Source organism: Hypanus sabinus, chromosome 19 (genome assembly GCF_030144855.1).
Source record: "Hypanus sabinus isolate sHypSab1 chromosome 19, sHypSab1.hap1, whole genome shotgun sequence".
Classification (NCBI taxonomy): domain Eukaryota; kingdom Metazoa; phylum Chordata; class Chondrichthyes; order Myliobatiformes; family Dasyatidae; genus Hypanus; species Hypanus sabinus.
In genome coordinates this window covers 3,173,381-3,199,427 of record NC_082724.1, presented here as the reverse complement: position 1 = coordinate 3,199,427, position 26,047 = coordinate 3,173,381, and the positions used below count along the sequence as shown (strand labels likewise).

At 51.9% G+C, this 26,047-nt stretch overlaps 1 protein-coding gene across 4 annotated transcripts in view; it reads left to right on the top strand.

Moving 5' to 3' along the window:
* LOC132377676 (sodium- and chloride-dependent taurine transporter-like) overlaps window positions 1-26,047 on the top strand; it is a 60,626-nt gene that overhangs the window by 10,239 nt on the left and 24,340 nt on the right. For 3 of the 4 annotated variants that reach the window (XM_059943902.1, XM_059943901.1, XM_059943900.1), the window contains 3 exons: window positions 15,218-15,352; window positions 16,304-16,538; window positions 23,450-23,582. In XM_059943902.1, coding sequence (XP_059799885.1) covers window positions 15,218-15,352; window positions 16,304-16,538; window positions 23,450-23,582 — 503 coding nt within the window. Of the gene's footprint in view, window positions 1-15,217; window positions 15,353-16,303; window positions 16,543-23,449; window positions 23,583-26,047 lie in introns of those variants that run through there. The other variant, XM_059943903.1, reaches the window with a different exon arrangement.

Sequence of the window (26,047 nt, the reverse complement as noted above, 5' to 3'; positions counted from 1 at the left end):
CTTCTCTGCCTGTCTGGTGGAGCTGTGCCTCTCCCATGGTGGAGTGTCGGAAACCTGGCATCTGCCAAGTCATCGCTTAACAGCCCACGGTGCTGCCTGGTGGCCATCAGGGGAGGGAATCTGTCCTCTTTATCTAGTCTCGATTTGACTCCCAAACTACCCCACAACAGAGTCTGGGCAACGAATGGCGGCCTCGACATCTATGTCGCTGTCCCATGAATGGACAGTGAAGCCGTTTTGTGGAGAAGAAACATCACCATGAGCTTTGGCCTGAAGGTCTTGATTCTGTACTGTACAGCTTATTGAATATACCGAGGTTATTCGACCTGGTGAGATACACCTATCCCTGCCCTCCCACCAACATCCTGCAAACCCTTTTTCTAAGAGACTGGCACATCTCCTTCTGAATGCTACCACGATTCGTTAGTCTTTGGAGTGACCTTTCTCCCTATTGGCTAACCTTCTGCATCTGATTTATCATGACTGCTTGGCTTTGGAGTCTCCTTGGTCCTCATTGGTTTGCTTCTGTGCTTCCTTTCCCACCATTGGTTATCCTCGAGTATCCTTTGTCCCCATTGGTTAGCTTTCTGTATCTCTTTTATCCCCATTGGTTAGCTTACTGAATTGTTTTTATCTGTATTGGTTAGCATTCTGCATTGCTTTGTCACTATTGGTTAGCCTTCCTGTATTTCCATTGGTTGGCTTTTTACCTCTCCTTTATCCTCATTGGTTATAAACACAAGATGCTGCAGATACTGGAAATTCAGAGTGACACACGTAGAACTCAGCATGTCAGGCAGCATATATGAAAAAGAACAAAGGGTTGATATTTTGGCCTGACCCTGATGAAGGGGTTCTTAATGATGGATGCTGCCATTTTGAGGCATTGCCTTTTGAAGATGTCCTTGTTGCTGGGGAGGCTGGTGCTGCTGACTAAGTCTGCAAGTCTCTGCAGCTTTTCCCAATCCTGTCCACGCCACACGATGACGCAATGAGTTAGAATGCTTCCCACAGTACTTAATCCCTTTAAGACAGGGATAAGCAGGAATTTCTTTAGCCAGAGAGTGAGGCTGTGGTATTTATTGCCACTGATGGCTGTGGAATCGGTCGTTGGGTATATTTAAAGCCAATGTTGATAAGTACTTAATTACTAATGTCAAAGGTTACAGGCAGAAGGCAGGAGGTTGAGAGGGATAATAAATCAGCCATTTTGGGATAGCAGCGCATACTCAATGGGCTGAATGGGCTGATTTGGCTGTTGTGTCTTATGGTCTTAAGGGCTAGTGGGGTCAAAAATTCCCACTAAGCCTTTATTTGGAGAATTGTGCTCAGTTCCGACCCAGAAGGATCTGGATGCTGTAGAGAGCACGGAGGAGATTTACCAGGAGTTTTTTCCTCGATTAAGGAGCACGTTTTATGAGAATAATTGAGTGAGCTAGGGGTTTTCTCTAGAAATTTGGTAACATACCAAATCTCCTCAAACTCCTAATGAAATACCAGGCAGGGTTCCAAGTGGACGTGTTATGTGATACTGAAGCAGACCATGGGTGGAGGAGTGACCCAGTGAACACCAAACCAAACTGCTCTCCTGGTGAACCAGCCAACAACTCACAGTTGCTCATTGACCCTTCCCTGCTCTTTTACTTTGATTTATTAAACCTCTCAACCCCTTTCTCCTGCCCTGAGTAATCAGGAAGTAATCAACCTCTGTTTTTAATATGCCCAGTGACCTTTCCTCCATAGCCATCTGTGGCAATGAATTCCACAGATTCACCACCCTCTGGCTAAAAACATCCCTCCCCTCCTCATCTCTGTTCTAAATGGACGCCCCTCTATTCTGATGCCATGCCATCTGGACCTAGACTTCCCCACTACAGGAAATGTCCTCTCCTTGTCCACTCCATCTGAATTACTGGATGTTGGAGAAATTGATGTGATCCATTGGGTTAGAGGTCCTCTACAAGCTGGAAGGACAAGGATAGTAGAGAAGTTAGTTGTTTTCGATCCATTCCCTGCTGTACCTCACCTATTAGATTGTAGCTGATTCCAGCACCTTCTTTGACAGCACATTCGAGATGCTGTGGCCACAGGAAACTCCAGAGAGGGCGGACACAGATCAGCACATCAGAGGGACCATCTGCCCCCTCTATGGACACGGTCCAACTTCTCATTGTCTCAGTGTAATTACCAAAGACCCCACCCGCCCCAGACGTTCTGTCTTCTCCCTTTCCCATTGGGCAGAGGAGACGAAACCCTGAAAGGACAGATTGCCAGGTTCAAGGGCAGCTTCTTTCCTGCTGTTATAAGACTATTGAACAGTTCCCTGGTACAATGAGTCCTAATGAAGGGTCTTGGCCCGAAACATTGAGCGTAAATTCCTCTCCATAGATGCTGCCTGACCCGTTGAGATCCCCCAGCACATTGTGTGTGTTGCTGCAGATTTCCTGCACCTGCAGAGTCCCTTGTTCGGGGCACGAGTTCCAGACAAAGCCAGGCTGCGCAGAGGAGGAATTTGCAGATGTTTACAGGGAACTACTGCAAGCCTGAGATTCTCAGTGTTTAGAGCCTGACGCGTTGTGACTGAAATACAGATCTCTTAAAAAAAGACACAATTGCCCCTTGTGTTTGCTGCCAGTCACCTCCATCCAGTAACCAGCCTGACCTGTCTGAGGGGTTCACAGAACGAAAGGTGTGGAGCTCATGGATTAGTAGATAAATTGGCAAAGCAGTACATTCTGTACAGTGAAAAGCTTGTCTTGAATACCATTTATATTGAGCAAGTCATTCATCGTCATCATTATATGCCACATCATATCACCCAGGTGATCATGATTTTTCCATGACCATGATTGTTCTTGGTAGATCTTTCTACACAACTGATTTGCCATTGCCTTCTGGGCAGCGTCTTTACATTATCAATACTCTTTAGAAATTCTCTGCCTGGCATCAAAGGTTGCATAATCAAGTCTCGCTCAAGGGTGGCCTGCAAGCTAGTGGAGGGAGAGAGTGCCTTACTCTTCCTGTGGTAGCGACGCGTCTCCACCCTGTCACCCAATCAAATCATTGCACGCTGTATTGAGGTAGTATGAGGGAAAGCAGAATGCAGAAGGAAGTGTACTGCAGTCACACAAGAAGGTGCAAGATAAGAATGAGGTAGATTGTGCAGTCTAGAATCCTTACTGTACTTGGGGACTGTCTGATTTCTACTGAGGCACTATAGAAAGCGTTCTGCTTGGTAATGCAAAATGGTAAGGACAAGAAACTGCAGAGCTGGGACACAGCTCACCACATCCATGGGCTCTGTCACATCCTCAGTAAAGCAGCCAGCATCATCAAAGACCTCTCTCCTCAGAGATTCCCTCTTCTGTATCCTCCCAAGGGGCAGAAGATACAGAAGCCTGAAAGCACGTCCCACCAGGGTCATGGACAACTTCCACTCCACTGTAATCAGACTCTTGAATGAAGATCCTGTACAATAAGATGGACTTGGCCTCACAGTCTACCTCGTTATGACCTTGTACTTTATTGTTCATCTCCATTGCACTCTCTGTGACTGTGACACTTCTTTCTGCATTCTGCATTTCCCTGATTCTACCTCAATGTACTGTGTAATGATCTGATCGGTATGGACAGTGTGCAGAACAAGCTTCTCACTGTATCTCCGTGCATGTGACACTGATAAACCAATACAGATGCCAATGCCCTGGAGCTGTCCTCGATCCTATTGGTACGAGTTTTTAGTATTTTGCATCTTCTGCCCAATGGGGTGTGAGAAGAGAGAATGTCAGAGTGGGTGGGGCCTTGATTAGCTGCTAGGATTAAGATTGCACTGGAAAATAACAGAAAAATATTTCAGTACAATAAAACCTTTGGTTAAGGTTTGAAAATCTAAACAAGATCAGCGACATTCAAGACAAATCAGTCCGCCGAATCTGTGGCCCATCCACACTCCACAACACTCGCTCCCACCAACACACACCGTGACCGCAGCGTGTTCCGTCTACACAACGTCCCGCGGCTGCTCACCCAGGCGACTCCAACAGCTCCTCCCGGACCCACAACCTCACCCATCCAGACAGACAGGGGCAGCAGGAACACCCCGCCCACAGGTTCCCCAGTCACACACCCCCACCCACAAGTTCCCCAGTCACATACACCCACCCACCCACAGGTTCCCCGCCCAGTCACACACCCTCACCCACAAGGTCCCCAGTCACACCCTCACCCACAGGATCCCCAGTCACACACCCCCACCCACAGGTTCCCCTCCCAGTCTCACACCCCCACCCACAGGATCCCCAGTCACACACCCCCACTCACAGGTTCCCCTCCCAGTCTCATACCCCCACCCACAGGATCCCCATCCAGTCACACACCCCCACTCACAGGTTCCCCTCCCAGTCTCACACCCCCACCCACAAGTTCCTCATCCAGTCACACACCCCCACCCACAGGATCCCCATCCAGTCACCCCCCCCACCCACAGGATCCCCACCCAGTCACAGACCCCCACCCACAGGTTCCCCAGTCACAGACCCCCACCCACAGGATCCCCAGTCACACACCCCCTCCCACAGGATCCCCATCCAGACTCACACCCTCACCCACAGGATCCCCAGTCACACACCCCCACCCACAGGTTCCCCTCCCAGTCTCACACCCCCACCCACAGGATCCCCAGTCACACACCCCCACTCACAGGTTCCCCTCCCAGTCTCACACCCCCACCCACAGGATCCCCATCCAGTCACACACCCCCACTCACAGGTTCCCCTCCCAGTCTCACACCCCCACCCACAAGTTCCTCATCCAGTCACACACCCCCACCCACAGGATCCCCATCCAGTCACCCCCCCACCCACAGGATCCCCACCCAGTCACAGACCCCCACCCACAGGTTCCCCAGTCACAGACCCCCACCCACAGGATCCCCAGTCACACACCCCCTCCCACAGGATCCCCATCCAGTCTCACACCCCCACCCACAGGATCCCCAGTCACACACCCCCACCCACAGGATCCCCATCCAGTCACACACCCCCACCCACAGGATCCCCAGTCACACACACCCTCCCACAGGATCCCCATCCAGTCACACACCCCCACCCACAGAATCCCCAGTCACACACACCCTCCCACAGGATCCCCATCCAGTCACACACCCCCTCCCACAGGTTCCCCTCCCAGTCTCACACCCCCACCCACAAGTTCCTCATCCAGTCACACACCCCCACCCACAGGATCCCCATCCAGTCACCCCCCCACCCACAGGATCCCCACCCAGTCACACACCCCCACCCACAAGTTCCCCAGTCACAGACCCCCACCCACAGGATCCCCAGTCACACACCCCCTCCCACAGGATCCCCATCCAGTCTCACACCCCCACCCACAGGATCCCCAGTCACACACCCCCTCCCACAGGATCCCCATCCAGTCACACACCCCCACCCAGAGGTTCCCCAGTCACACACCCCCTCCCACAGGATCCCCATCCAGTCACACACCCCCACCCACAGGATCCCCAGTCACACACACCCTCCCACAGGATCCCCATCCAGTCACACACCCCCACCCACAGAATCCCCAGTCACACACCCCACCCACAGGATCCCCAGTCACACACACCCCATCCACAGGATCCCCATCCAGTCACACACCCCCACCCAGAGGTTCCCCAGTCACACACCCCCTCCCACAGGATCCCCATCCAGTCACACACCCCCGCCCACAGGATCCCCAGTCACACACACCCTCCCACAGGATCCCCATCCAGTCACACACCCCCACCCACAGGATCCCCATCCAGTCACACACCCCCACCCACAGGATCCCCAGTCACACACCCCCTCCCACAGGATCCCCATCCAGTCACACACCCCCACCCAGAGGTTCCCCAGTCACACACACCCTCCCACAGGATCCCCATCCAGTCACACACCCCCCACCCACAGGTTCCCCTCCCAGTCACACCCCCCCACCCACAGGTTCCCCAGTCACACACCCCCTGTCTGGGTAATCTCACCATTCCGTCACTCCCCACTATGGGTCACCCTTCATCGGGAGGACCACAGTGATTCACAGAGGGAACTGGAGATGAGCACGAAACGCTGGTGGGAGAAGGGGTGGTGACTCTGTAATGTCAGAGTGAAGTGTTCCCAGAGTGTGCACAAGTTTACCCTGACTGGAGTGGAGAGAACTGTGTTACCTCAGGGGGTTTCGGTGAAATTTAAGCAGCAATAAACGGATAATAGAGTCTTCCAGCACTTCAGCACAGAAACAGGCCCTTTGGCCCATCTAGTCCATGCTTTGGACACTAACTATAAAATTAGTCAAAGTCAGCCTGATTTCCGTGAAGGGAAATCTCCCCTGACGAATCTGTTAGAGTTCTTCAAGGATGTAACAACAGGATGGGCATGGGGGAGGCAGTGGATGGCATTTACTTGGATTTTTAAAAGGCTTTTGATGAATTGCCACTCATGAGGCTGCTTAACATGATAAAATCCTATGGGATTACAGGAAAGATATCGGTATGGGTAGAGGATGGCTGACAGGCAGGAGGGGGCCTTTCTGGATGGGGAGCCTGTGGGTGATGGTGTTCCTCAGGGGTCAGTTTTGGGACTGTTACTTTTCACATTGTCAGTGATGTAGATAATGGTCTCGATGGTTTTGTGGATGATACGAAGATAGGTGGAGGGGTAGGTAGTGCTGAGGAAGCAATGTGATTACAGCAGGGCTTGGACAAATTGGAAGTGGCCAAAAAATGTTGGGAAATGTATGAAAATGCATTTTGGTAAAAGGAGCAGTAGTGCGGACTGTTATCTAAACAGGGAGGAGGTTCAAACATCAGAGGTGCGGAGGGACTTAGGAGTCCTCGTGCAAGGCTCCCAGAAGGTTAATTTACAGGTTGAGCCTGTGATAAAGAGGGCAAATTCGATGGCATTCATTTCAAGGGGAAGAGAATATAAGAGCAAGGAGATAATGCCGAGGCTTTATAAGATGCTGGTCAGGCTGCACTTGGAGTATTGTCAACAGTTTTGGGCCCCATATCTCAGAAAGGATGTGTTGTCATTGGAGAGAGTTCACGAGGAGCGTTTGGCAGCTTTGGGCCTGTACTCACTAGAATTGGGACCTCATTGAAAGGTATCTCATGTTGAAAGGACTGGATAAGGTGGATGTGGAGAGGATGTTTCCTGTGCTGGGAGTACCCAGAACTAGAGGGTGCAGCCTCAACATTGAGGGGCGACCCATTAGAACAGAGGTAAGGAGGAATTGTTTAAGCTAGAGAGTTGTGAATCTGTGGAAGACTGCTACAGACCGCGGTGGAGGCCAAGTCCGTGGGTATATTTAAGGTAGTTGATAATTTCCTGATCAGTCAGGGCATCAAAGGATATGGCAAGAAGGCAGGTGTATGAGGTTGAATGGGATCCAGAATCAGCTATCATGGAATGGCTTAATGGGCTGAATGGCCTAATTCTGCTCCTATGTCTTATGAACTGTTATTGTGTCTAATCTCATTGATCTGCACTCAGAACATAGCTGTCCATACCCCTCCCATCCACATACCTATCCAAACCTCTTCAATGTTTCAGTCAAGTCCACATCTACCATTTCCACTGGTAGCTTGTTCCACTCTCTCACTACCCTTTGAGTGAAGAAATTCCCTTTAAACATTTCACCTTTCACCCTTAACATATGACCTCTAGTCTCACCCAATCTCAGTGGAAAAGGCTTGCTTGCGTTTACTTTGTCATTACTCCTCATAATTTTGTATACTATCGAATCTCCCCTCATTCTCCTACGCTCCAGGGAATAAAGTCCTAACCTATTCAGCCCTTCTCTGTAACCCATGTCCCGGAAACATCCTTGTAAATTTTCTCTCCACTTTTTTCCGTCTTATCTTCTATGTACCTAACCGAACTTCCGAATCAGTTGTTGGGTTACAGACAGAGGCTGCGTGATATGGATCTCTTCTCAGTACTACCACCCTTAGATAGAGGTGACAAGATGATTGAGAGGCATTAATCGTGTGGATAGTCAGAGGCTTTTTCCCAGGGCTGAAATGGCTAGCACGAGAGGGCACAGTTTTAAGGTGTTTGGAAGTAGGAACAGAGGAGATGTCGGGTAAGTTTTTTACTCAGAGAGTGGTGAGTGAGTGGAATGGGCTGCCGGCAACAGTGGTGGAGATGGATATGATAGAGTCTTCTAAGAAACTCCTGGACAGCTACATGGAGCTTAGAACAATAGAGGGCTGTGGGTAATTTCTAAAGTAAGTACATGTTCGGCACAGCATTGTGGGCCGAAGGGCCTGTGTTGTGCTGTCGGTTTTCTGTGTTTCTCGAGGCCCAGTCCTCGCCACGGCTGATCCAAGCAGCTATCAGTGAATCGGACTTGCAGCGTTCCACATCGACAATGTCTCACAAGAAAAGCAAGTAAGATGGTCACCTGCAATTACAGCTACTGAGACAGGCTGGCCACTCGAGGGCAAGGGTCAGGATGAGGTAGACTGGGAGATTGAGAGTTAACTTCCACTGTACAAGAGTCTGTTCAGGGAGATACGGAACATTGCAGTGCACTACTCCGAGATCAATCTAACCTTCCCACAAAGACCTCCATTTTAATATCACCCTGTGCCTCTAAAACGTCCCTAATCTATCTGCTTCTCCCGGCACCCCAGCCCCCTGTATAACATCCCGTGTAGTCAGACTGGCCAGTGACAGGAGGCAGCTCCTATCCGAGCTGTGGGAATAAAGGATCATTTCCGCTATGGCGGGCTCCACCTGCAAGTTAGAGATGACATTAGAATGGAATGTGGGTGCGAGGTAGGGGAGCGGGGAACGTGCAGGTGGGGATTGACAATTTTGTGTCAGTGAATCTCTGAAAACAGAGAGACATTCCACGCTGGGGACAATGTGGACTCCACCAATGCCCCGGGATGTAACTGGAGCTGAGCATGTGGTTACTATGGCAGCTCCCCTGCAGTTCAAACGTGACCTTGCAAATGACAGACCAGACAGCTGCAGGACAGTGTGCCAACCTTTTAACCTATTCTAAGATCGACCTAACTCTTCCCTCCTGCATAACCCTCTATTTTTCTATCATCCATATGCCTATCTAAGAGTCTCTTAAATGTTCCTAACGTATCTGCCTCTGCCAGCACCTCTGGCATCACCCCAGCATACTTTCCTCTAATTACCCTAAAATTATGCCCCCTTCTGTTATCCATTTCCATCCTGGGACAGAGTCTCTGGTTGCCCGCTCGATCTCTGCCTCTCATCACTCTGTACACCTCTACCAAGGCATCTCTCATCCTTTACTCCAAAGGGAAAAGTCTTCGCTTGCTCAATCTTTCCTCATAAGGTGCAGGGATGGACAAATGCTGAGTGGGGTTTGAAATCAGCTCCTCGGCCTCCGACGTACCAGAAATGGTGGTTTACCCGCTGTCACCACCTCATCAAAATGCCTGCCTTCCTGTGCTCAGCGTGTGATAGAATGAGTCTGCAGCATAATAAACTTCCTCCCACCATGTCTCTCTGTGGTTTGTGAATTAGAATTGCAGTCTGAGCCTTCATGGGTTCTGGGAATGAATCATCAACCTTCCAGGCTGCGGCAGAGAATGAGCTGGTGACACGCTGTGTTCTGTACCCTCGTTCTCCCTGCAGCCCCCCGACATTCTCCCCTCCCCTCTCACACCAGCAGTCTCAGTTGTGCTGTTCCCCTGGCGGTTCAGAACTGTGGTGGGGGGGTGTCCAGTCAGCAGTGGGGAGCCATGCCTGTTCCCGATTACGTGCAGGGGAGTGCAGTCATTGTGTGAGCAGTGTCAGGCCGCTGTGACTATATCAGGCAGCAGTCACCTCTGCCCACCACAGTGACTCTGCGGCTGAGGGGGAGGGTTCCGAGTAGAGGAGGAGCTTTCACAGAGCTGCTTGGCGTTGAGGCGCTGGATCAGATGACACACGTTGCTTGTGATGCCCCAGAGGCAGAGGGGGAAGTGTTGTACAGGTCAGGTGCTTCCTACCCCACACAGCCACGTGCAGACCCGTGCGCACACACACCAGCACATGCGCGCACACACACACACAAGCATGCTGGTGAACCTCTTCTGCACGCTGTCTTGTAGCTCAGTTAGAGATTGGTAGATATGACCCTAATGCATAACTGAAATCGTCCCAGAAGGAAGATCATAGTTGGGAGCTTAACATCCAAGGATGCACATTGTTATCAAAAGGACAGGCAGATAGGCAGGGAGGGATGGTTCTGTTGGTAAAAAATGAAATCAAATCTCTAGAGGTGACATAGGATCGGGAAATGCAGAGCTCTTGTGGGTAGAGTTAGGAAACTGTAAGGGTAAAAAGACCCAGAGGCCTCCGGACAGTAGCCAGGATGGGGGATGTAAATTACAATGAGAGATAGAGAAGACGTGTAGAGGGAAATGTTATGAATAGTAATGGAGAATTTCAAAGTTCAGGTAGACTGGAAAAATCAGGTTGGTGCTGGATCCCAAAAGAGGGGATTTGTAGAATGTCTATGAGGTGGCTCTTTAGAGTAGTTTGTGGTTGATCCCACTAGGGGAATCAGCTGTTTGGGATTGGGTGTTGTGCAGTGAACCAGATTTGAGTAGAGAGCTGAAGGTAAAGGGACCTTAGGAGAAAGTGAACATAATATGATGGAAGCCACCCGCAATTCGAGAGAGAAAGAAGCTGAAGTCATGTTACATGGAGTGAAGAGAATTACAGAGGCAAGAGAAAGGAGTTGGCCAGAATTGATTGGAAAAGAACACTGGCAGGGATGATGGCAGAGCAACAATGGGTGGAATTCCAGGAAGCAGTTTGGAAGGCACAGGAGAGATTCTTCCCAACGAAGAAGTATTCTAAAGGAGGATGATGCAACTGTGGCTGACGAGAGAAGTCAAAAACAACATAAAAGCCAAAGAGAGGGCGTATAATAGAGCAAAGACATGTGGGAAGTTAGAGGATTGGGAAGCTTTTAAAAACCAGCAGAGGCAACTGAGAAAGTGAGGTTAAATATGAAGGTAAGCTAGTCAATAATATCAAAGAGGGTGGTGAAATTTTTTTCAGATGTATAAAGTGTAAATGAGAGGTGAGAGTGGATATTGGACCACTGGACGATGATGCTAGAGAGCTAGTAACGGGGACAAGGAAATAGCAAATGACTGAATAAATATTTTGTGCCGTTCTTCACTGTAGAGGACACTAGCAGTATGTCGAAAGAATGACAGGGGACAGAAGTGAGTGTAGTTGCTATTACTATGGAGAAGGTGCCTGGGATGTTGAAAGGTCTGAAGGTAGATAAGTCACCTGGACCAGATGGAGTACACCCCAGGGTTCTGAAAGAGCTGGCTGAAGAGATCCTGGAAGCATTAGTAATGATCCTTCAAGAATCGCTAGCTTCTGGAAGACTGGAAAATTGCAAATGTCACACCACTATTTGAGAAGGGAGAGGGGCAGAAGAAAGGAAACTATAGGCTAGTTAGTCTGGCCTCAGTGGTTGGAAAGATGTTGGAATTGATTATTGAGGATGAGGTCTCAGGGTACTTGGAGGAACATGATAAAATAGGCTGTAGTCAGCATAGTTTCCTCAAGGGAAAATCTTCCCTGACCAATTTGTTGTTCTTTGAGGAAATAACAGTGGTGGATTGCGGGATAGACAATGGACAGTCAGTGGATGTTGTTTATTTGGATTTTCAGAAGGCCTTTGACAAGATGCCACAATTGTGGCTGCTTAACAAGATAAGAGCCCCTGGTTGTACAGGAAAGATTCTAGCATGGATTACCCCCCCCCCCCCCATAGATGCTGCCTAAAAGTGAGACATAGCAGAACTAGGCCATTCAGCCCATCGAGTGCTCTGCCATTCCATCATGGCTGATCCTGGATCTGGCTCACCCTCCTTCTTGCCATAATCTTTGATGCCCTGACCACTCAGGAATCTATCAACTTCCACTTTGAATACACCAATGGACTTGGCCCCCACCACAGTCTGTGGCAGAGCATCCCACCGATTCACTACTCTCTGGCTAAAAAAATCCTCCTTACCTCTGTTCTAAAAGGTCGCCCCTCAATTCTGAGGCTGTGCCCTCTAGTTCTGGGTACCCCCAACATACGAAACCTCCTCTTCACATCCGTCCTATCTAGTCCTCTCAACATTCAGTAGGTTTCCCCCCCGCACTTTTCTAAATGCCAGTGGGTACAGGCCCGAAGCTGCTAAAATGCCCCTCACATGGTAAACCCTTCATTCCTGGAATCATCTTCAAGAACCTCTTCTGGACTCTCTCCAATGATAGCATGTCCTTTCTGAGATATGGGTTCAAAACTGTTGACAATGCTCAAAGTGTAGCATAACTAGTGTCTTATAAAGTCTCAGCATTATAGCATTATTGTTCTTGTTTTTATATTCTGTTCCACTTGAAATAAATGTCAACAGTGCATTTGCCTTCTTTACCACAGACTCAACTTGTAAATGAACCTTCTGGGAGTCTTGCACGAGGACTCCTCAGTCCCTCTGCACCTCTGATGTTTGAACTTTCTCCCCATTTAGATTATAGTCGGCACTATTGTTCCTTTTATCAAAATGCATTATCATACATTTCACAACACTATACTCCATCTGCCACTTTTTTGCCCATTCTTCCAATTTGTCCAAGTACTTCTGCAATCACATTGCTTCCTCAGCATTACTTATCCCTCTACCTATCTTTGTATCTTCTGCAAACTTTGCCACAAAGCCATCAATTCCGTTATCTAAATCATTGACAAACTATGTGAAAAATAGTGATCCCAATACTGACCCCTGAGGAACACCACTAGTCACTGGCAGCCAACCAGAAAAGGCCCCTTTATTCCCTCTCACTGCCTCTGCCCGCCAGCCATTCCACTATGCATGCCAGTACCTTTCCTGTAATGCCATGGGATTTTATGACCTCCTGAGTTTCTCCAGCATTTTGTGTGTGTGTTGCAAAGGGGGTTAATTTTCGTGAGCCTGAGCTGGCTGCAGTTAAGATGATGGCATCTCAGATCTTTGGGTGAGAGTGAGTCATTTGATACGAGCTACTTCCTCAGACCCTGCATGAATGAACTCAAGGTTAAGTTTATCAGAAAACAAATTAAAATATTTTTTGTGTACCTCTGGGAAAGGGGCCGAGAATGTTTTGATTTGGACCAGACTAGATTCCAATCGTCGTCATGTCTCAGCCTTTGAACAATGAGCTGTGAAGAGACTGAATAAAGGTTAACCCACAGTGGCTAAACAGAATGTTGGGAAATGGTTCCTATCCATGGAATAGAGTAGTCTGTTCTGTGTGTGTGTGTTTAGTAGTTTAGTATGTACGGGACGTGTCCCCAGTGAGGGTGTGTGTGTGTGTTTAGTATGTACGGGACGTGTCCCCAGTGAGGGTGTGAGCGTGTGTTTAGTATGTACGGGACGTGTCCGCAGTGAGGGTGTGAGCGTGTGTTTAGTATGTACGGGACGTGTCCCCAGTGAGGGTGTGTGTGTGTGTTTAGTATGTACGGGACGTGTCCCCAGTGAGGGTGTGTGTGTGTGTTTAGTATGTACGGGACGTGTCCCCAGTGAGGGTGTGAGCGTGTGTTTAGTATGTACGGGACGTGTCCCCAGTGAGGGTGTGAGCGTGTGTTTAGTATGTACGGGACGTGTCCCCAGTGAGGGTGTGTGTGTGTGTGTGTTTAGTATGTACGGGACGTGTCCCCAGTGAGGGTGTGTGTGTGTGTTTAGTATGTACGGGACGTGTCCGCAGTGAGGGTGTGAGCGTGTGTTTAGTATGTACGGGACGTGTCCCCAGTGAGGGTGTGAGCGTGTGTTTAGTATGTACAGGACGTGTCCCCAGTGAGGGTGTGAGCGTGTGTGTGTGTTTAGTATGTACGGGACGTGTCCCCAGTGAGGGTGTGAGCGTGTGTGTGTGTTTAGTATGTACGGGACGTGTCCCCAGTGAGGGTGTGAGTGTGAGCGTGTGTTTAGTATGTACGGGACGTGTCCCCAGTGAGGGTGTGAGCGTGTGTTTAGTATGTACGGGACGTGTCCCCAGTGAGGGTGTGAGCGTGTGTTTAGTATGTACGGGACGTGTCCCCAGTGAGGGTGTGAGCGTGCATGTGTGTTTAGTATGTACGGGACGTGCCCAGTGAGGGTGTGAGTGTGCGTGTGTGTTTAGTATGTACGGGACGTGTCCCCAGTGAGGGTGTGAGTGTGCGTGTGTGTGGCCTTCCTACAGCCTCCTTAGTGGTGTAGTGATAATGCTGATGTGACTGAGGCATAGAAATGTGACGCCGCTTGGACAAAACGTCCACGAATTTGAACCGTCAGCTGCAAACCCTGTTCCAAAACAAGCAAGATAAAAGCTCTGTGTCTCCTGTCTCTATTGGAGACGGCACTCTGAAGGTAGGGGAAGGGTTACTGCCTCCAACTACCTCGTGGCCGAATTCCCTTGAGTATATGGTGAGGGGCTGTGAACGAGTACAGTACTGCTGTGCTAGGGCCGAGGAATTGAGAAGCAGAGGGCACAGGTTGAAGCTGAGAAAGGAGAGGGAATTAATAGGGGCCTGAGGGGTGTGTGAACCAGTCTGCCAAAGGAAGTGGTTGAGACAGGTTTAGAGGGATATGGGTCATACACGGGCCGCTGGCACTAGCGTATTTGGGTATCTTGGTCAGCAAGGAAGGCTTGTTTGTGACTGGGCTGTTGAGCTGTGACAGGTATCACAACCTGCCTCTCCTTTTCATCCAGGTTAAGCACAGACTGTCCTGAGTCAGGCCCAATGTCCAGCTGTTCTGCCACTGACCTCTGAGCTTCCCTATGTCGTCACTTTCCAGAGTTTGATGGTTGAATGGTGTAATGCCCTGGCTTTCCTCTGTCACCAGTTCTGGGAGCCAGCTGCTGCCCAACCCCATTGCAAGGTCAAAGTGGGAGTCAGGCTCTGGGATGGAGCCTCCACTGAGGTCAGGCAGGGTCTGAGACCCACCAACTACCATGTTGCTGCTGTACGACACACCTGATTGGTTTGTGGGGGAATTTGTAGACTACACTCCCTGTATGTGTGGAGTGTGCGCCTTGGCTTCACATTAGGGCTGGAGGATATACATGACCCTGTATTTGCAATGAATTTGCCACTGGGATTGACTCCTGTGGTCTGACAATCAATGAGTTTTTGTTTGATCTTGTATTATCTGTGAGTCTTCTCTTTCCCCATTCAGGTGCTTTTCTTATCCCATATTTTATCTTCCTGATTGGTGGAGGTCTGCCCGTGTTCTTTCTGGAAGTTGCTGTTGGCCAGTACACATCCCAAGGAGGAATCACCTGCTGGGAGAAACTCTGCCCAATTTTCTCTGGTAAGTGTGGCTTTCATGTCAGGGCAGCGCGTGGGGTGGGTGGAGAGGAGAGGGAAGGGGCAGGGGAGCGCATGGGGTGGGTGGAGAGGAGAGGGAAGGGGCAGGGGAGCGCATGGGGTGGGTGGAGAGGAGAGGGAAGGGGCAGGGGAGCGCATGGGGTGGGTGGAGAGGAGAGGGAAGGGGCAGGGGAGCGCATGGGGTGGGTGGAGAGGAGAGGGAAGGGGCAGGGGAGCGCATGGGGTGGGTGGAGAGGAGAGGGAAGGGGCAGGGCAGCGCGTGGGGTGGGTGGAGAGGAGAGGGAAGGGGCAGGGCAGCCCGTGGGGTGGGTGGAGAGGAGAGGGAAGGGGCAGGGGAGCGCATGGGGTGGGTGGAGAGGAGAGGGAAGGGGTAGGGGAGCTGGGGGAATGGGTGGTGACATACAGGAAAAGGGAGGAGGAGATGAGGGAGGGGATGGAGGGAAATGGGAGAGAATGAGAGATACGGGGTGGAGGATGGACCAGGAAGAGGTGGGCAGGATAGGAGTGCGGGACTGGAAGAAAGACAGGGCAGAAAGGGTGACGTTACCACATTGATCAGAACCATGGGCTGGACTGAGGAGAGAGAGGATTGGCAGAGAGAAGTAGAGGATGAAAATGTGTCTAACTCAGCAGATGAAGGGAGAGCATCTGGTGGGTGAGGCAGGGGACCAGGGGCGAAGGTAGGTTTGGATTTTGACCTAGAGGGATTTGAGACCATTCATTGGGAACTGAAGTCAATGGTTGAGATTTGGAGCCAATGTTTAGGATTTCATGTCAAGGGTTGGGATTTGGGGCCAATGGTTGTTAGTTGATGCAGACTGGAACTGGAGAACTCTGGGCTAGCTTTTGGGAATGGAGGTGTTGAAGGGAAGAGGGGACGCAATTGGGACTGTTTGCTGTGTTTAATTGTTTGCGTGTATGGCTGCCCTGACAGGAATTGGCTGTGCCTCCGTCGTCATCGTGTCTCTGTTGAATGTCTACTATATCGTGATCCTGGCCTGGGGAATATACTACCTCTTCCAGACCTTCCAGAGCGAGCTGCCCTGGGCCAGGTGTGGTCATACCTGGAACACCGATCACTGCATCGAGGACCGTCTGCGCAAGAACCTCTCTGACTGTGCCAGTTGCAACACCACCAACTACACCTCCCCCGTGACAGAATTCTGGGAGTAAGAAAGCCAGTGATCGCGTTATTTTCCAATGTCTCCGTGACTCTGTTTGGTGAACAGGACCAAACTGGGATGTCCCAGCACCACTGGGGTGCACCCCACTCCTAAATGCCACTCCCTTGTGCTGCAGGGTCTGCCCTTTGACCTTGCTGCCCCTTCATCTCTTTGCCTCTTGAACTCATTGCACATTGGCCTGTCTAACTCTTGGCCTCACTATCTGCCCCTTCCTCTTGCCCTGACTGTTCTTTGTTGGCACTCCCTCAGGAAGGGCCAGCACAGGGTTACTGGCTGAATGGCCTTAGGTACATTCCACCCTGAGAGGAAAGTCAAATACAAGGCCTCAGGTTGAATGTTGATTCCTCTCCCCTCCCTTTCCCCTCAGATTCTGCCCCTCCTGCCTGCCTAGCCACTCAAGGAGATCTTTCACCTCAGATGTAACTTTCCTGTCTGGATCCCAGACTGCTGTCTGCTCTCCAACTCGGGTGACCTGCCCCCATCTCTCCACACCCTGAAACCCACCCTCTGTAACCTCTCACTCCCTCTCTCTACACAACGCAGACTCACTGACACTGCTTCCTGTTCTCAGCCCAGCCCCACTAACTCAAGTCTGAGAATCAAAACAGAAACTGCAGTTTGCTGGAAATAAAAGATGCAGGCAGGAAATACACCGCCGTTGGGGCAGAAAGAGAGAAACAGGGTTAAACTTTCAGGCAGGAAATACACCGCCGTTGGGGCAGAAAGAGAGAAACAGGGTTAAACTTTCAGGCAGGAAATACTCCGCCGTTGGGGCAGAAAGAGAGAAACAGGGTTAAACTTTCAGGCAGGAAATACTCCGCCGTTGGGGCAGAAAGAGAGAAACAGGGTTAAACTTTCAGGCAGGAAATACACCGCCGTTGGGGCAGAAAGAGAGAAACAGGGTTAAACTTTCAGGCAGGAAATACACCGCCGTTGGGGCAGAAAGAGAGAAACAGGGTTAAACTTTCAGGCAGGAAATACACCGCCGTTGGGGCAGAAAGAGAGAAACGGGGTTAAACTCTCAGGCAGGAAATACACCGCCGTTGGGGCAGAAAGAGAGAAACGGGGTTAAACTCTCAGGCAGGAAATACACCGCCGTTGGGGCAGAAAGAGAGAAACGGGGTTAAACTCTCAGGCAGGAAATACACCGCCGTTGGGGCAGAAAGAGAGAAACGGGGTTAAACTCTCAGGCAGGAAATACACCGCCGTTGGGGCAGAAAGAGAGAAACGGGGTTAAACTCTCAGGCAGGAAATACACCGCCGTTGGGGCAGAAAGAGAGAAACAGGGTTAAACTTTCAGGCAGGAAATACACCGCCGTTGGGGCAGAAAGAGAGAAACGGGGTTAAACTCTCAGGCAGGAAATACACCGCCGTTGGGGCAGAAAGAGAGAAACGGGGTTAAACTCTCAGGCAGGAAATACACCGCCGTTGGGGCAGAAAGAGAGAAACGGGGTTAAACTCTCAGGCAGGAAATACACCGCCGTTGGGGCAGAAAGAGAGAAACAGGGTTAAACTTTCAGGCAGGAAATACACCGCCGTTGGGGCAGAAAGAGAGAAACAGGGTTAAACTCTCAGGCAGGAAATACACCGCCGTTGGGGCAGAAAGAGAGAAACGGGGTTAAACTCTCAGGCCTATAGCTCCTCATCAGAAGTGGAGACAGTAAACAAGTGAAACACCAGCGATCCTGCTGGAAGTCTGGGGCCACACACGCAAAATGCTGGCGCAGCTCAGCACTGGGTGGCACCCTTTCTTGATGAAGGGCCTCGTCCCGACACATTTGTTCATTCCTCTCTGTGGACGCCGCCTGACCTGAGTTCCTCCAGCGTTTAGTGTGTGTCGCAGTGGGGGGGGGGGGAGCAGGAAGTGTCAGTGACACATTAGCAAGTGAGCAGAAACGGAATGAGGTGCTTTAGAGGGTGTGAGAAAGAAAGAGCGTGTTGCAATGGTGAGAAGAGAATGCAGCTCTTGCTGGAGATGAGATTATAAATTTGTGACATACACGTTGAAGCATGCAGTGAAATGCATCATTCTCCATCAGTGACCAGCGCCGTCTGAGGATGGGTGGGGAGGGGGTGTCCACGAGCACGCCCACAACTCTCTAACCCTAACCCGTTCGCCGTAGAGTGTGGGAAGAAACCAGAGCACCCGGAGGAAACCCTAGTGGTCTGGGGAAGAACTCCTTACGGACTGTGGCAGGAATTGAACCCTGATCGCTGACACTGTAAAGTGTTACACAAGCGGTTACTCTACACACTTTCCAAATGGGGAGGGGTGGCTCGGAAACAAACAGGAAGTGCAGGCTATCTGAGGTTGTGTCCTGGGGCTTGATGATGAGCTGTTCCCTGAGCCAGATTGGAGCGGTCATGGCGGGGTGGGTGAGGAGTAGGGTTACCATAGGGTCATACATCACAGAAACAGGCCCCTAGGGCCCATCACACCCAAGCCATCTGCGTTGTCCAGTTCTACCAGCTCACCTTCTGGTGAAAAATTTGCCCCTCTGCTTTAGGGGGATCTGGTCCAAATGCAGCTAGCATCAAGGTTGGCATGTAGAAGATGGGCTGAATGGCCTGTTTCTGTGCTTTTTGATTGTTTCCAGCAAATGCAGTTTGTTTTATTATTTATTTAAGAGCCTGGTCCTCCAAAGCCTCAGCTCTCCTCACCTCGAAACAACGACTTCTTCTTCAACTCTCCGCCACTGGTCTCCTCGACCTCTTGCCCTCTGCACCACCCTCCTGGGTTCAGCAGCCCACTGCCAGTGGTGGTACCTTCCATCCCAAGTCTCTAAGCTCCACAGGTCCTGGGTCCCTCCTCAAGCCTCCCATTAGCCCCTCCATACCCTTTTTTCCTCAACACTCACAGCAATTGCTGTGAGAACGATCCTGCTGCTGGCTCACTGCCTGTTGTGTACAGTGACTCCACCCACCCTCTATGTAGGAACGCCTGTGTTGAAATTATTACCCCTCCACCCCTGCCCCTCCCTCCATTTTTGTAGATGCCCGTTGCGATTGTGATTTCACCATCACTGACACCAAAATAACATCTGTCCACTTAAAGATTGTTCCCTCCTCTCGCAGGCCAGACAGCGTCTTCTCTACAGCTCCGCATCGCTCTCCCCTCCCCGACTCCCTCCTTATATGTGTGTCTCTCTCCCTCTCCCTCCCCTTCCTTCTCTGTGTCTCTCCAGAGCACCTCTCACTTCCTCTCTCTTCCCCATTTTTATCTCACTTCCCCCCATTCAGCCCTTTTTTCTGTTTTTCTCTTCCCCTCCCCCTTCCTCCTCAAAATCTTATCTCGCTTTCCTTTCTTGGTCACCCTTCCCTCCCTCCTCCCTCACTCTCGTTCTCCCTCTACCCCCCCCTCTGTCTCACACGCTGACCAGAGGGACATGTCAGTCCGGTGTGGGATGAAGTTTCTGTTTCTGGGGGACGAGCGTGTTGTCGATTCTGCCACTTCGTTCCAGCCAAGGGTTGCCACGTCAAAGCCCAGTGTAGACATCACATCCCTGAGAACCCACATCCTGTCAGCCACGCTCCCCCTCCACGGCACCGACCTTTCACCCCTCTTTCTCTTTACAGATATTGGTGATCCAGTCCAGTTGGTCTTCATTTCATTACCCTTTATATTTAGTTTCACTGTGTGTGTGGGGGATTGGGGGTGGGGGGAGAATAGATGCAGGGAGGTGATGATGGGAGCAGAGAGCGAAGAACAGAGAACCCTTGTCTACCCCATGGGAGTGTGTGATGGGACGGTGTGGAGGGAGATTCACTCTGTGTCTGACCCCTGGAGTGTGTGATGGGACGGTGTGGAGGGAGATTCACTCTGTGTCTGACCCCGGGAGTGTGTGATGGGACGGTGTGGAGGGAGATTCACTCTGTTTCTGACCCCTGGAGTGTGTGATGGGACGGTGTGGAGGGAGTTTCACTCTGTGTCTGACCCTGGGAGTGTGTGATGGGACGGTGTGGAGGGAGATTCACTCTGTGTCTGACCCCGGGAGTGTGTGATGGGACGGTGTGGAGGGAGATTCACTCTGTGTCTGACCCCGGGAGTGTGTGATGGGACGGTGTGGAGGGAGATTCACTCTGTGTCTGACCCCGGGAGTGTGTGATGGGACGGTGTGATGGGAGATTCACTCTGTGTCTGACCCCGGGAGTGTGTGATGGGACGGTGTGGAGGGAGATTCACTCTGTGTCTGACCCTGGGAGTGTGTGATGGGACAGTGTGGAGGGAGATTCACTCTGTGTCTGACCCCGGGAGTGTGTGATGGGATGGTGTGGAGGGAGATTCACTCTGTGTCTGACCCCGGGAGTGTGTGATGGGACAGTGTGGAGGGAGATTCACTCTGTGTCTGACCCCGGGAGTGTGTTTAAGGGACGATGTGGAGGGAGATTCACTCTGTGTCTGGCCCTGGGAGTGTGTGATGGGACGATGTGGAGGGAGATTCATTCTGTGTCTGACCCCGGGAGTGTGTGAAGGGACAGTGTGGAGGGAGTTTCACTCTGTGTTTGACCCTGGGAGTGTGTGATGGGACAGTGTGGAGGGAGCTTCACTCTGTGTCTGACCCCGGGAGTGTGTGATGGGATGGTGTGGAGGGAGTTTCACTCTGTGTCTGACCCCAGGAGTGTGTGAAGGGACAGTGTGGAGGGAGTTTCACTCTGTGTTTGACCCCGGGAGCGTGTGATTGGACAGTGTGGAGGGAGTTTCACTCTGTGTCTGACCCCGGGAGTGTGTGAAGGGACAGTGTGGAGGGAGTTTCACTCTGTGTCTGACCCTGGGAGTGTGTGATGGGATGGTGTGGAGGGAGCTTCACTCTGTGTCTGACCCCGGCAGTGTGTGATGGGACAGTGTGGAGGGAAATTCACTCTGTGTCTGACCCCGGGAGTGTGTGATGGGAAGGTGTGGGGGGAGATTCACTATGTGTCTGACCCCGGAAGTGTGTGATGGGAAGGTGTGGGGGGAGATTCACTCTGTGTCTGACCCCGGGAGTGTGTGATGGGACGGTGTGGAGGGAGATTCACTCTGTGTCTGACCCTGGGAGTGTGTGATGGGACGGTGTGGAGGGAGATTCACTCAGTGTCTGACCCCGGGAGTGTGTGATGGGACGGTGTGGAGGGAGCTTCACTCTGTGTCTGACCCTGGCAGTGTGTGATGGGACGGTGTGGAGGGAGCTTCACTCTGTGACCCTGTGAGTGTGTGATGGGACGGTGTGGAGGGAGCTTCACTCTGTGACCCTGTGAGTGTGTGATGGGACAGTGTAGTGAGGCCTATTCCCTGGTGTTCGTTGAAATCCCATGCATATTTTACATGACTCTATACAGCTCCTTCCCAGGTTACTACAGGCTCCGCTCCTGTGAACTGTCCGCTATCCGGGCAGTTCACAAGTCTGAAGTGCGGCCACACACAGCAGAAGATTCCTGCGGCTGGCAAACGCTGGTTGATATTACAATCTGTACACAGGCCGCGCATTCATGCCTGAGTGCACACAGCCCTTCTCCCAGGGACGGGGAATCAAGAACCAGAGGGCACAGGTTTAAGGTGAGAGGAGAGAGATTTAATAGGAACCTGAGGGGCATCTTTTTCATCCAGAGGGTGGTCTGTGTGTGGAACGAGCTGCCAGAGGAAGTGGTTGAGGCAGGTGCATTAAGAACGTTCTAAAGGTAATTGGCCAGGTAAATGGGTAGGAGAGTTAAAGGGATGTGAGAATGTTGGTTAGCATGGACTGGTTGGGCCAAAGGGCATCTTCCTGCGCATATGACTCTGTGAGTCATATAGGACAGGTTCAACATATAGGCGGCACTGTCGCGATTTGTGCAAGTCTCTACCACGCCAGCGGTCACCGATTGGGGTTGTCCGTAAGGAGTCTGCATTCTTCCCGTCTGCGGAAATCACATGGGTTTTGTCCGGGAAGCGTGGCAACACTTGTAGGCCGTCCCCGGCATTCTCTCTGACTGTGCTGGTCATTGGTGCTAGCGGTGATCGGTTTGTCAGAGTTACAGTCCACTGCAAAGGCCTGGCTTTCACAAAGTGCTGGAGAGCTCAGCAGGTCAGGCAGCTTCTGTGGAGGAATAAACAGTCGACATTTCAGGCCGAGACCCTTCATCAGGACCGAAACATCGGCTGTTTATTCCTCTCCTGACCTGCTGGGTTCCTCCAGCACTTTGTGTGTGTTGCTCTGGATTTCCAGCACCTGCAGAATCTCTGCTGTTTGATCTATTACTCTTACGTGATGGGGTGTGGGGCGGTGGAACGCGGAGGTTGTTGCATTTGAACTGGCGGGTGGAGGGCGGGGGGGTTCGTTTGTAATGTAACAGAGTGCTCTGGCAATCTGTATGCGCACCAATCTGTGTTCTGATGTTATTTGCAGTGTGTGGCATGTGTGCCCTTGTTAAACCCGTGCCCGCCCCCTGCACTGTGTGGGGGTGTCTGAGCCAGCGGGGTCGAGAACGCCATACGGCAGAGCTCCATGGGACAGGGGGCTAACACACTCCACCCCCGGCCAGCCTGGTGCCCCCCCCACACGGCTGTGCCCAGCGTGCCATACTGTCAGCCGGAGCGTGCTCACTAAATTGGAATTTGGGTTGACCCAAAGGTAGCCCTTGGTTCTTTTGTTTTTAATGTTCTCCGAGCTTTTTTGCATGCCAGCTTTTTCCCAGCTCGAGGACGAGGCGAGTTTCTCTGCTTCTGATCAGCATGTTTGGCACAACCTGAAGGAGATTCCCGGCCCCTTACCCCTCCCACCCACCCCTGCACACACTCCCCGGCCCACAGGTTGAGTAATGTCTCCTCTCTTCTCTCTCCTTGCTCCAACCCTCTCCCCTCTCACCCCCACTCTCTCTGTCCCCCTCCCATTCTCGCTCACTCTCCCCCTCTATCCCTTTTCTTTTCCTCTCCCCCCCAGGCGGAATGTTCTGGGTCTGTCGTCGGGCATCGAGAAGATAGGCGCGCTGAGGTGGGAGTTGGCTCTGTGTCTGCTTGCCGCTTGGGTCATCTGTTTCTTCTGCATCTGGAAGGGTGTCCGATCCACCGGGAAGGTGAGTGCACAGCTCGTCCTCCGAGACCAAACCGTCCCGGGCTCCCCACCACCCGGTGAGGGCCGTTATCACACCAGACTCCTCTCCCCGTTCTTACTGCTCGCTCAGGACCACCCTCTTCAGCTGCCCACACCCCTCACCCCTAAATTCAATCATTTTATTCAGACGCAACCTGCCGCTACACGTCTGTATGACAAGATGGCGAGAGGCAGAGATCGAGTGTGTACCCAGAGACTTGTTTCCCATTGATGGGAGGAAAGTATAGGGATTATATCGGAGGTGGGCTTAGTCACACTGAGAGTGGTGGGTGTGTGGAATGCTCTGCTAGGGTGGGGACATCAGACAGGCACATGGTCGATAGAAAAATGGAGGGTCGGATTGATCCTAGAATAAGTTACAACATTGTGGGCCAAAGGGCCTGTATGATGCTGCGATGGTACAGAGCTGGTAACACCATCGCTAACAGCAACATTTAAACAATGCTGGGACACTTCCAAGTACAGATACCTCACCAGGTACAACCCTGAGATTCATTTTCCTGTGGGCATACTCATTAATTCTATAGAATAATAAGCATAACAGAATCAATTAAAGCTCGCCAACTAGGGCATCCAACCAAAGCGCAGAAGTCAACAAAATGTACAAATCCTAAAAAGAAACAATAATAATAAATAAATAAGCAATAAATACTGAGAGCACGAGATGAAAGGTCCTTGAAAGTGAGTCCATTGGTTGTAGGAACATTACGATGATAGGGTGAGTGAAGTTTTCTCCTTTGGTTGAAGAACCTGATGGTTGGGGGCTAGTAACTGTTGCTGAACCTGGTGGAGAAGGTCCTGAGGTGTCTGTGTCTCCTTCCAAATGGCAACGGTGAGAAGGGAGCACGTCCTGGGTGGTGGGATCCCTGACGATGGATGCTGCTTTCCTGCACCAGCGTTCCATGTGGATGTGCTCCATGACTCCACCCCTGTGCTGCAGCCAATCAATGCGCTCTCCGACACACATCTGGAGGAGTCAGGTGCCATGCCTAACTCCGAAGGAAGCAGAGGCACTGCTGTGCTCTTTGTAATCACCCTTCTGTGCTGGGCCCAGGACAGGTCGTCTGGGTGGGTGTGTGACTGGGTGGGGATCCTGTGGGTGGGGGTGTGTGACTGGGGATCCTGTGGGTGGGGGTGTGTGACTGGGGAACCTATGGGTGGGGGTGTGTGACTGGGTGGGGATCCTGTGGGTGGGGGTGTGTGACTGGGTGGGGATCCTGTGGGTGGGGGTGTGTGACTGGGGATCCTGTGGGTGGGGGTGTGTGACTGTGAGGGGAACCTGTGGGTGGGAGTGTTCCTCTGCCCCTGTCTGACTGGATGGGTGAGGTTGTGGGTCCAGAAGGAGCTGTTGGGAGTCGCCTGGGTGAGCAGCTGCGGGACGTTGTGTAGACGGAACACGCTGCGGTCACGGTGTGTGTTGGTGGAAGTGGGTGTGTGTTGGTGGGAGCGTGTGTGTGTCGGTGGGCGCGAGTGTGTGTTGGTGGGAGTGAGTGTGTGTCGGTGGGAGCGAGTGTGTGTCGGTGGGAGTGGGTGTGTGTCGGTGGGAGTGGGTGTGTGTCGGTGGGAGCGTGTGTGTGTCGGTGGGCGCGAGTGTGTGTCGGTGGGAGTGAGTGTGTGTCGGTGGGAGTGACTGTGTGCCGGTGGGAGCGGGTTTGTGTCGGTGGGAGTGAGTGTGTGTCGGTGGGAGCGAGTGTGTGTCGGTGGGAGTGAGTGTGTGTCGGTGGGAGCGGGTGTGTGTTGGTGGGAGCGGGTGTGTGTTGGTGGGAGCGGGTGTGTGTCGGTGGGAGTGAGTGTGTGTCGGTGGGAGCGAGTGTGTGTCGGTGGGAGTGGGTGTGTGTCGGTGGGAGTGGGTGTGTGTCGGTGGGAGCGGGTGTGTGTCGGTGGGAGTGAGTGTGTGTCGGTGGGAGTGAGTGTGTGTTGGTGGGAGCGGGTGTGTGTCGGTGGGAGTGAGTGTGTGTCGGTGGGAGCGGGTGTGTGTCGGTGGGAGTGAGTGTGTGTCGGTGGGAGTGAGTGTGTGTCGGTGGGAGCGGGTGTGTGTCGGTGGGAGTGAGTGTGTGTCGGTGGGAGTGAGTGTGTGTTGGTGGGAGTGAGTGTGTGTCGGTGGGAGTGAGTGTGTGTTGGTGGGAGCGGGTGTGTGTCGGTGGGAGTGGGTGTGTGTCGGTGGGAGCGGGTGTGTGTCGGTGGGAGTGAGTGTGTGTCGGTGGGAGCGAGTGTGTGTCGGTGGGAGTGGGTGTGTGTCGGTGGGAGTGGGTGTGTGTCGGTGGGAGCGGGTGTGTGTCGGTGGGAGTGAGTGTGTGTCGGTGGGAGTGAGTGTGTGTTGGTGGGAGTGAGTGTGTGTCGGTGGGAGTGAGTGTGTGTTGGTGGGAGTGAGTGTGTGTTGGTGGGAGTGAGTGTGTGTGGTTGGACGGTGTCTTGAGTCGAGTGGGC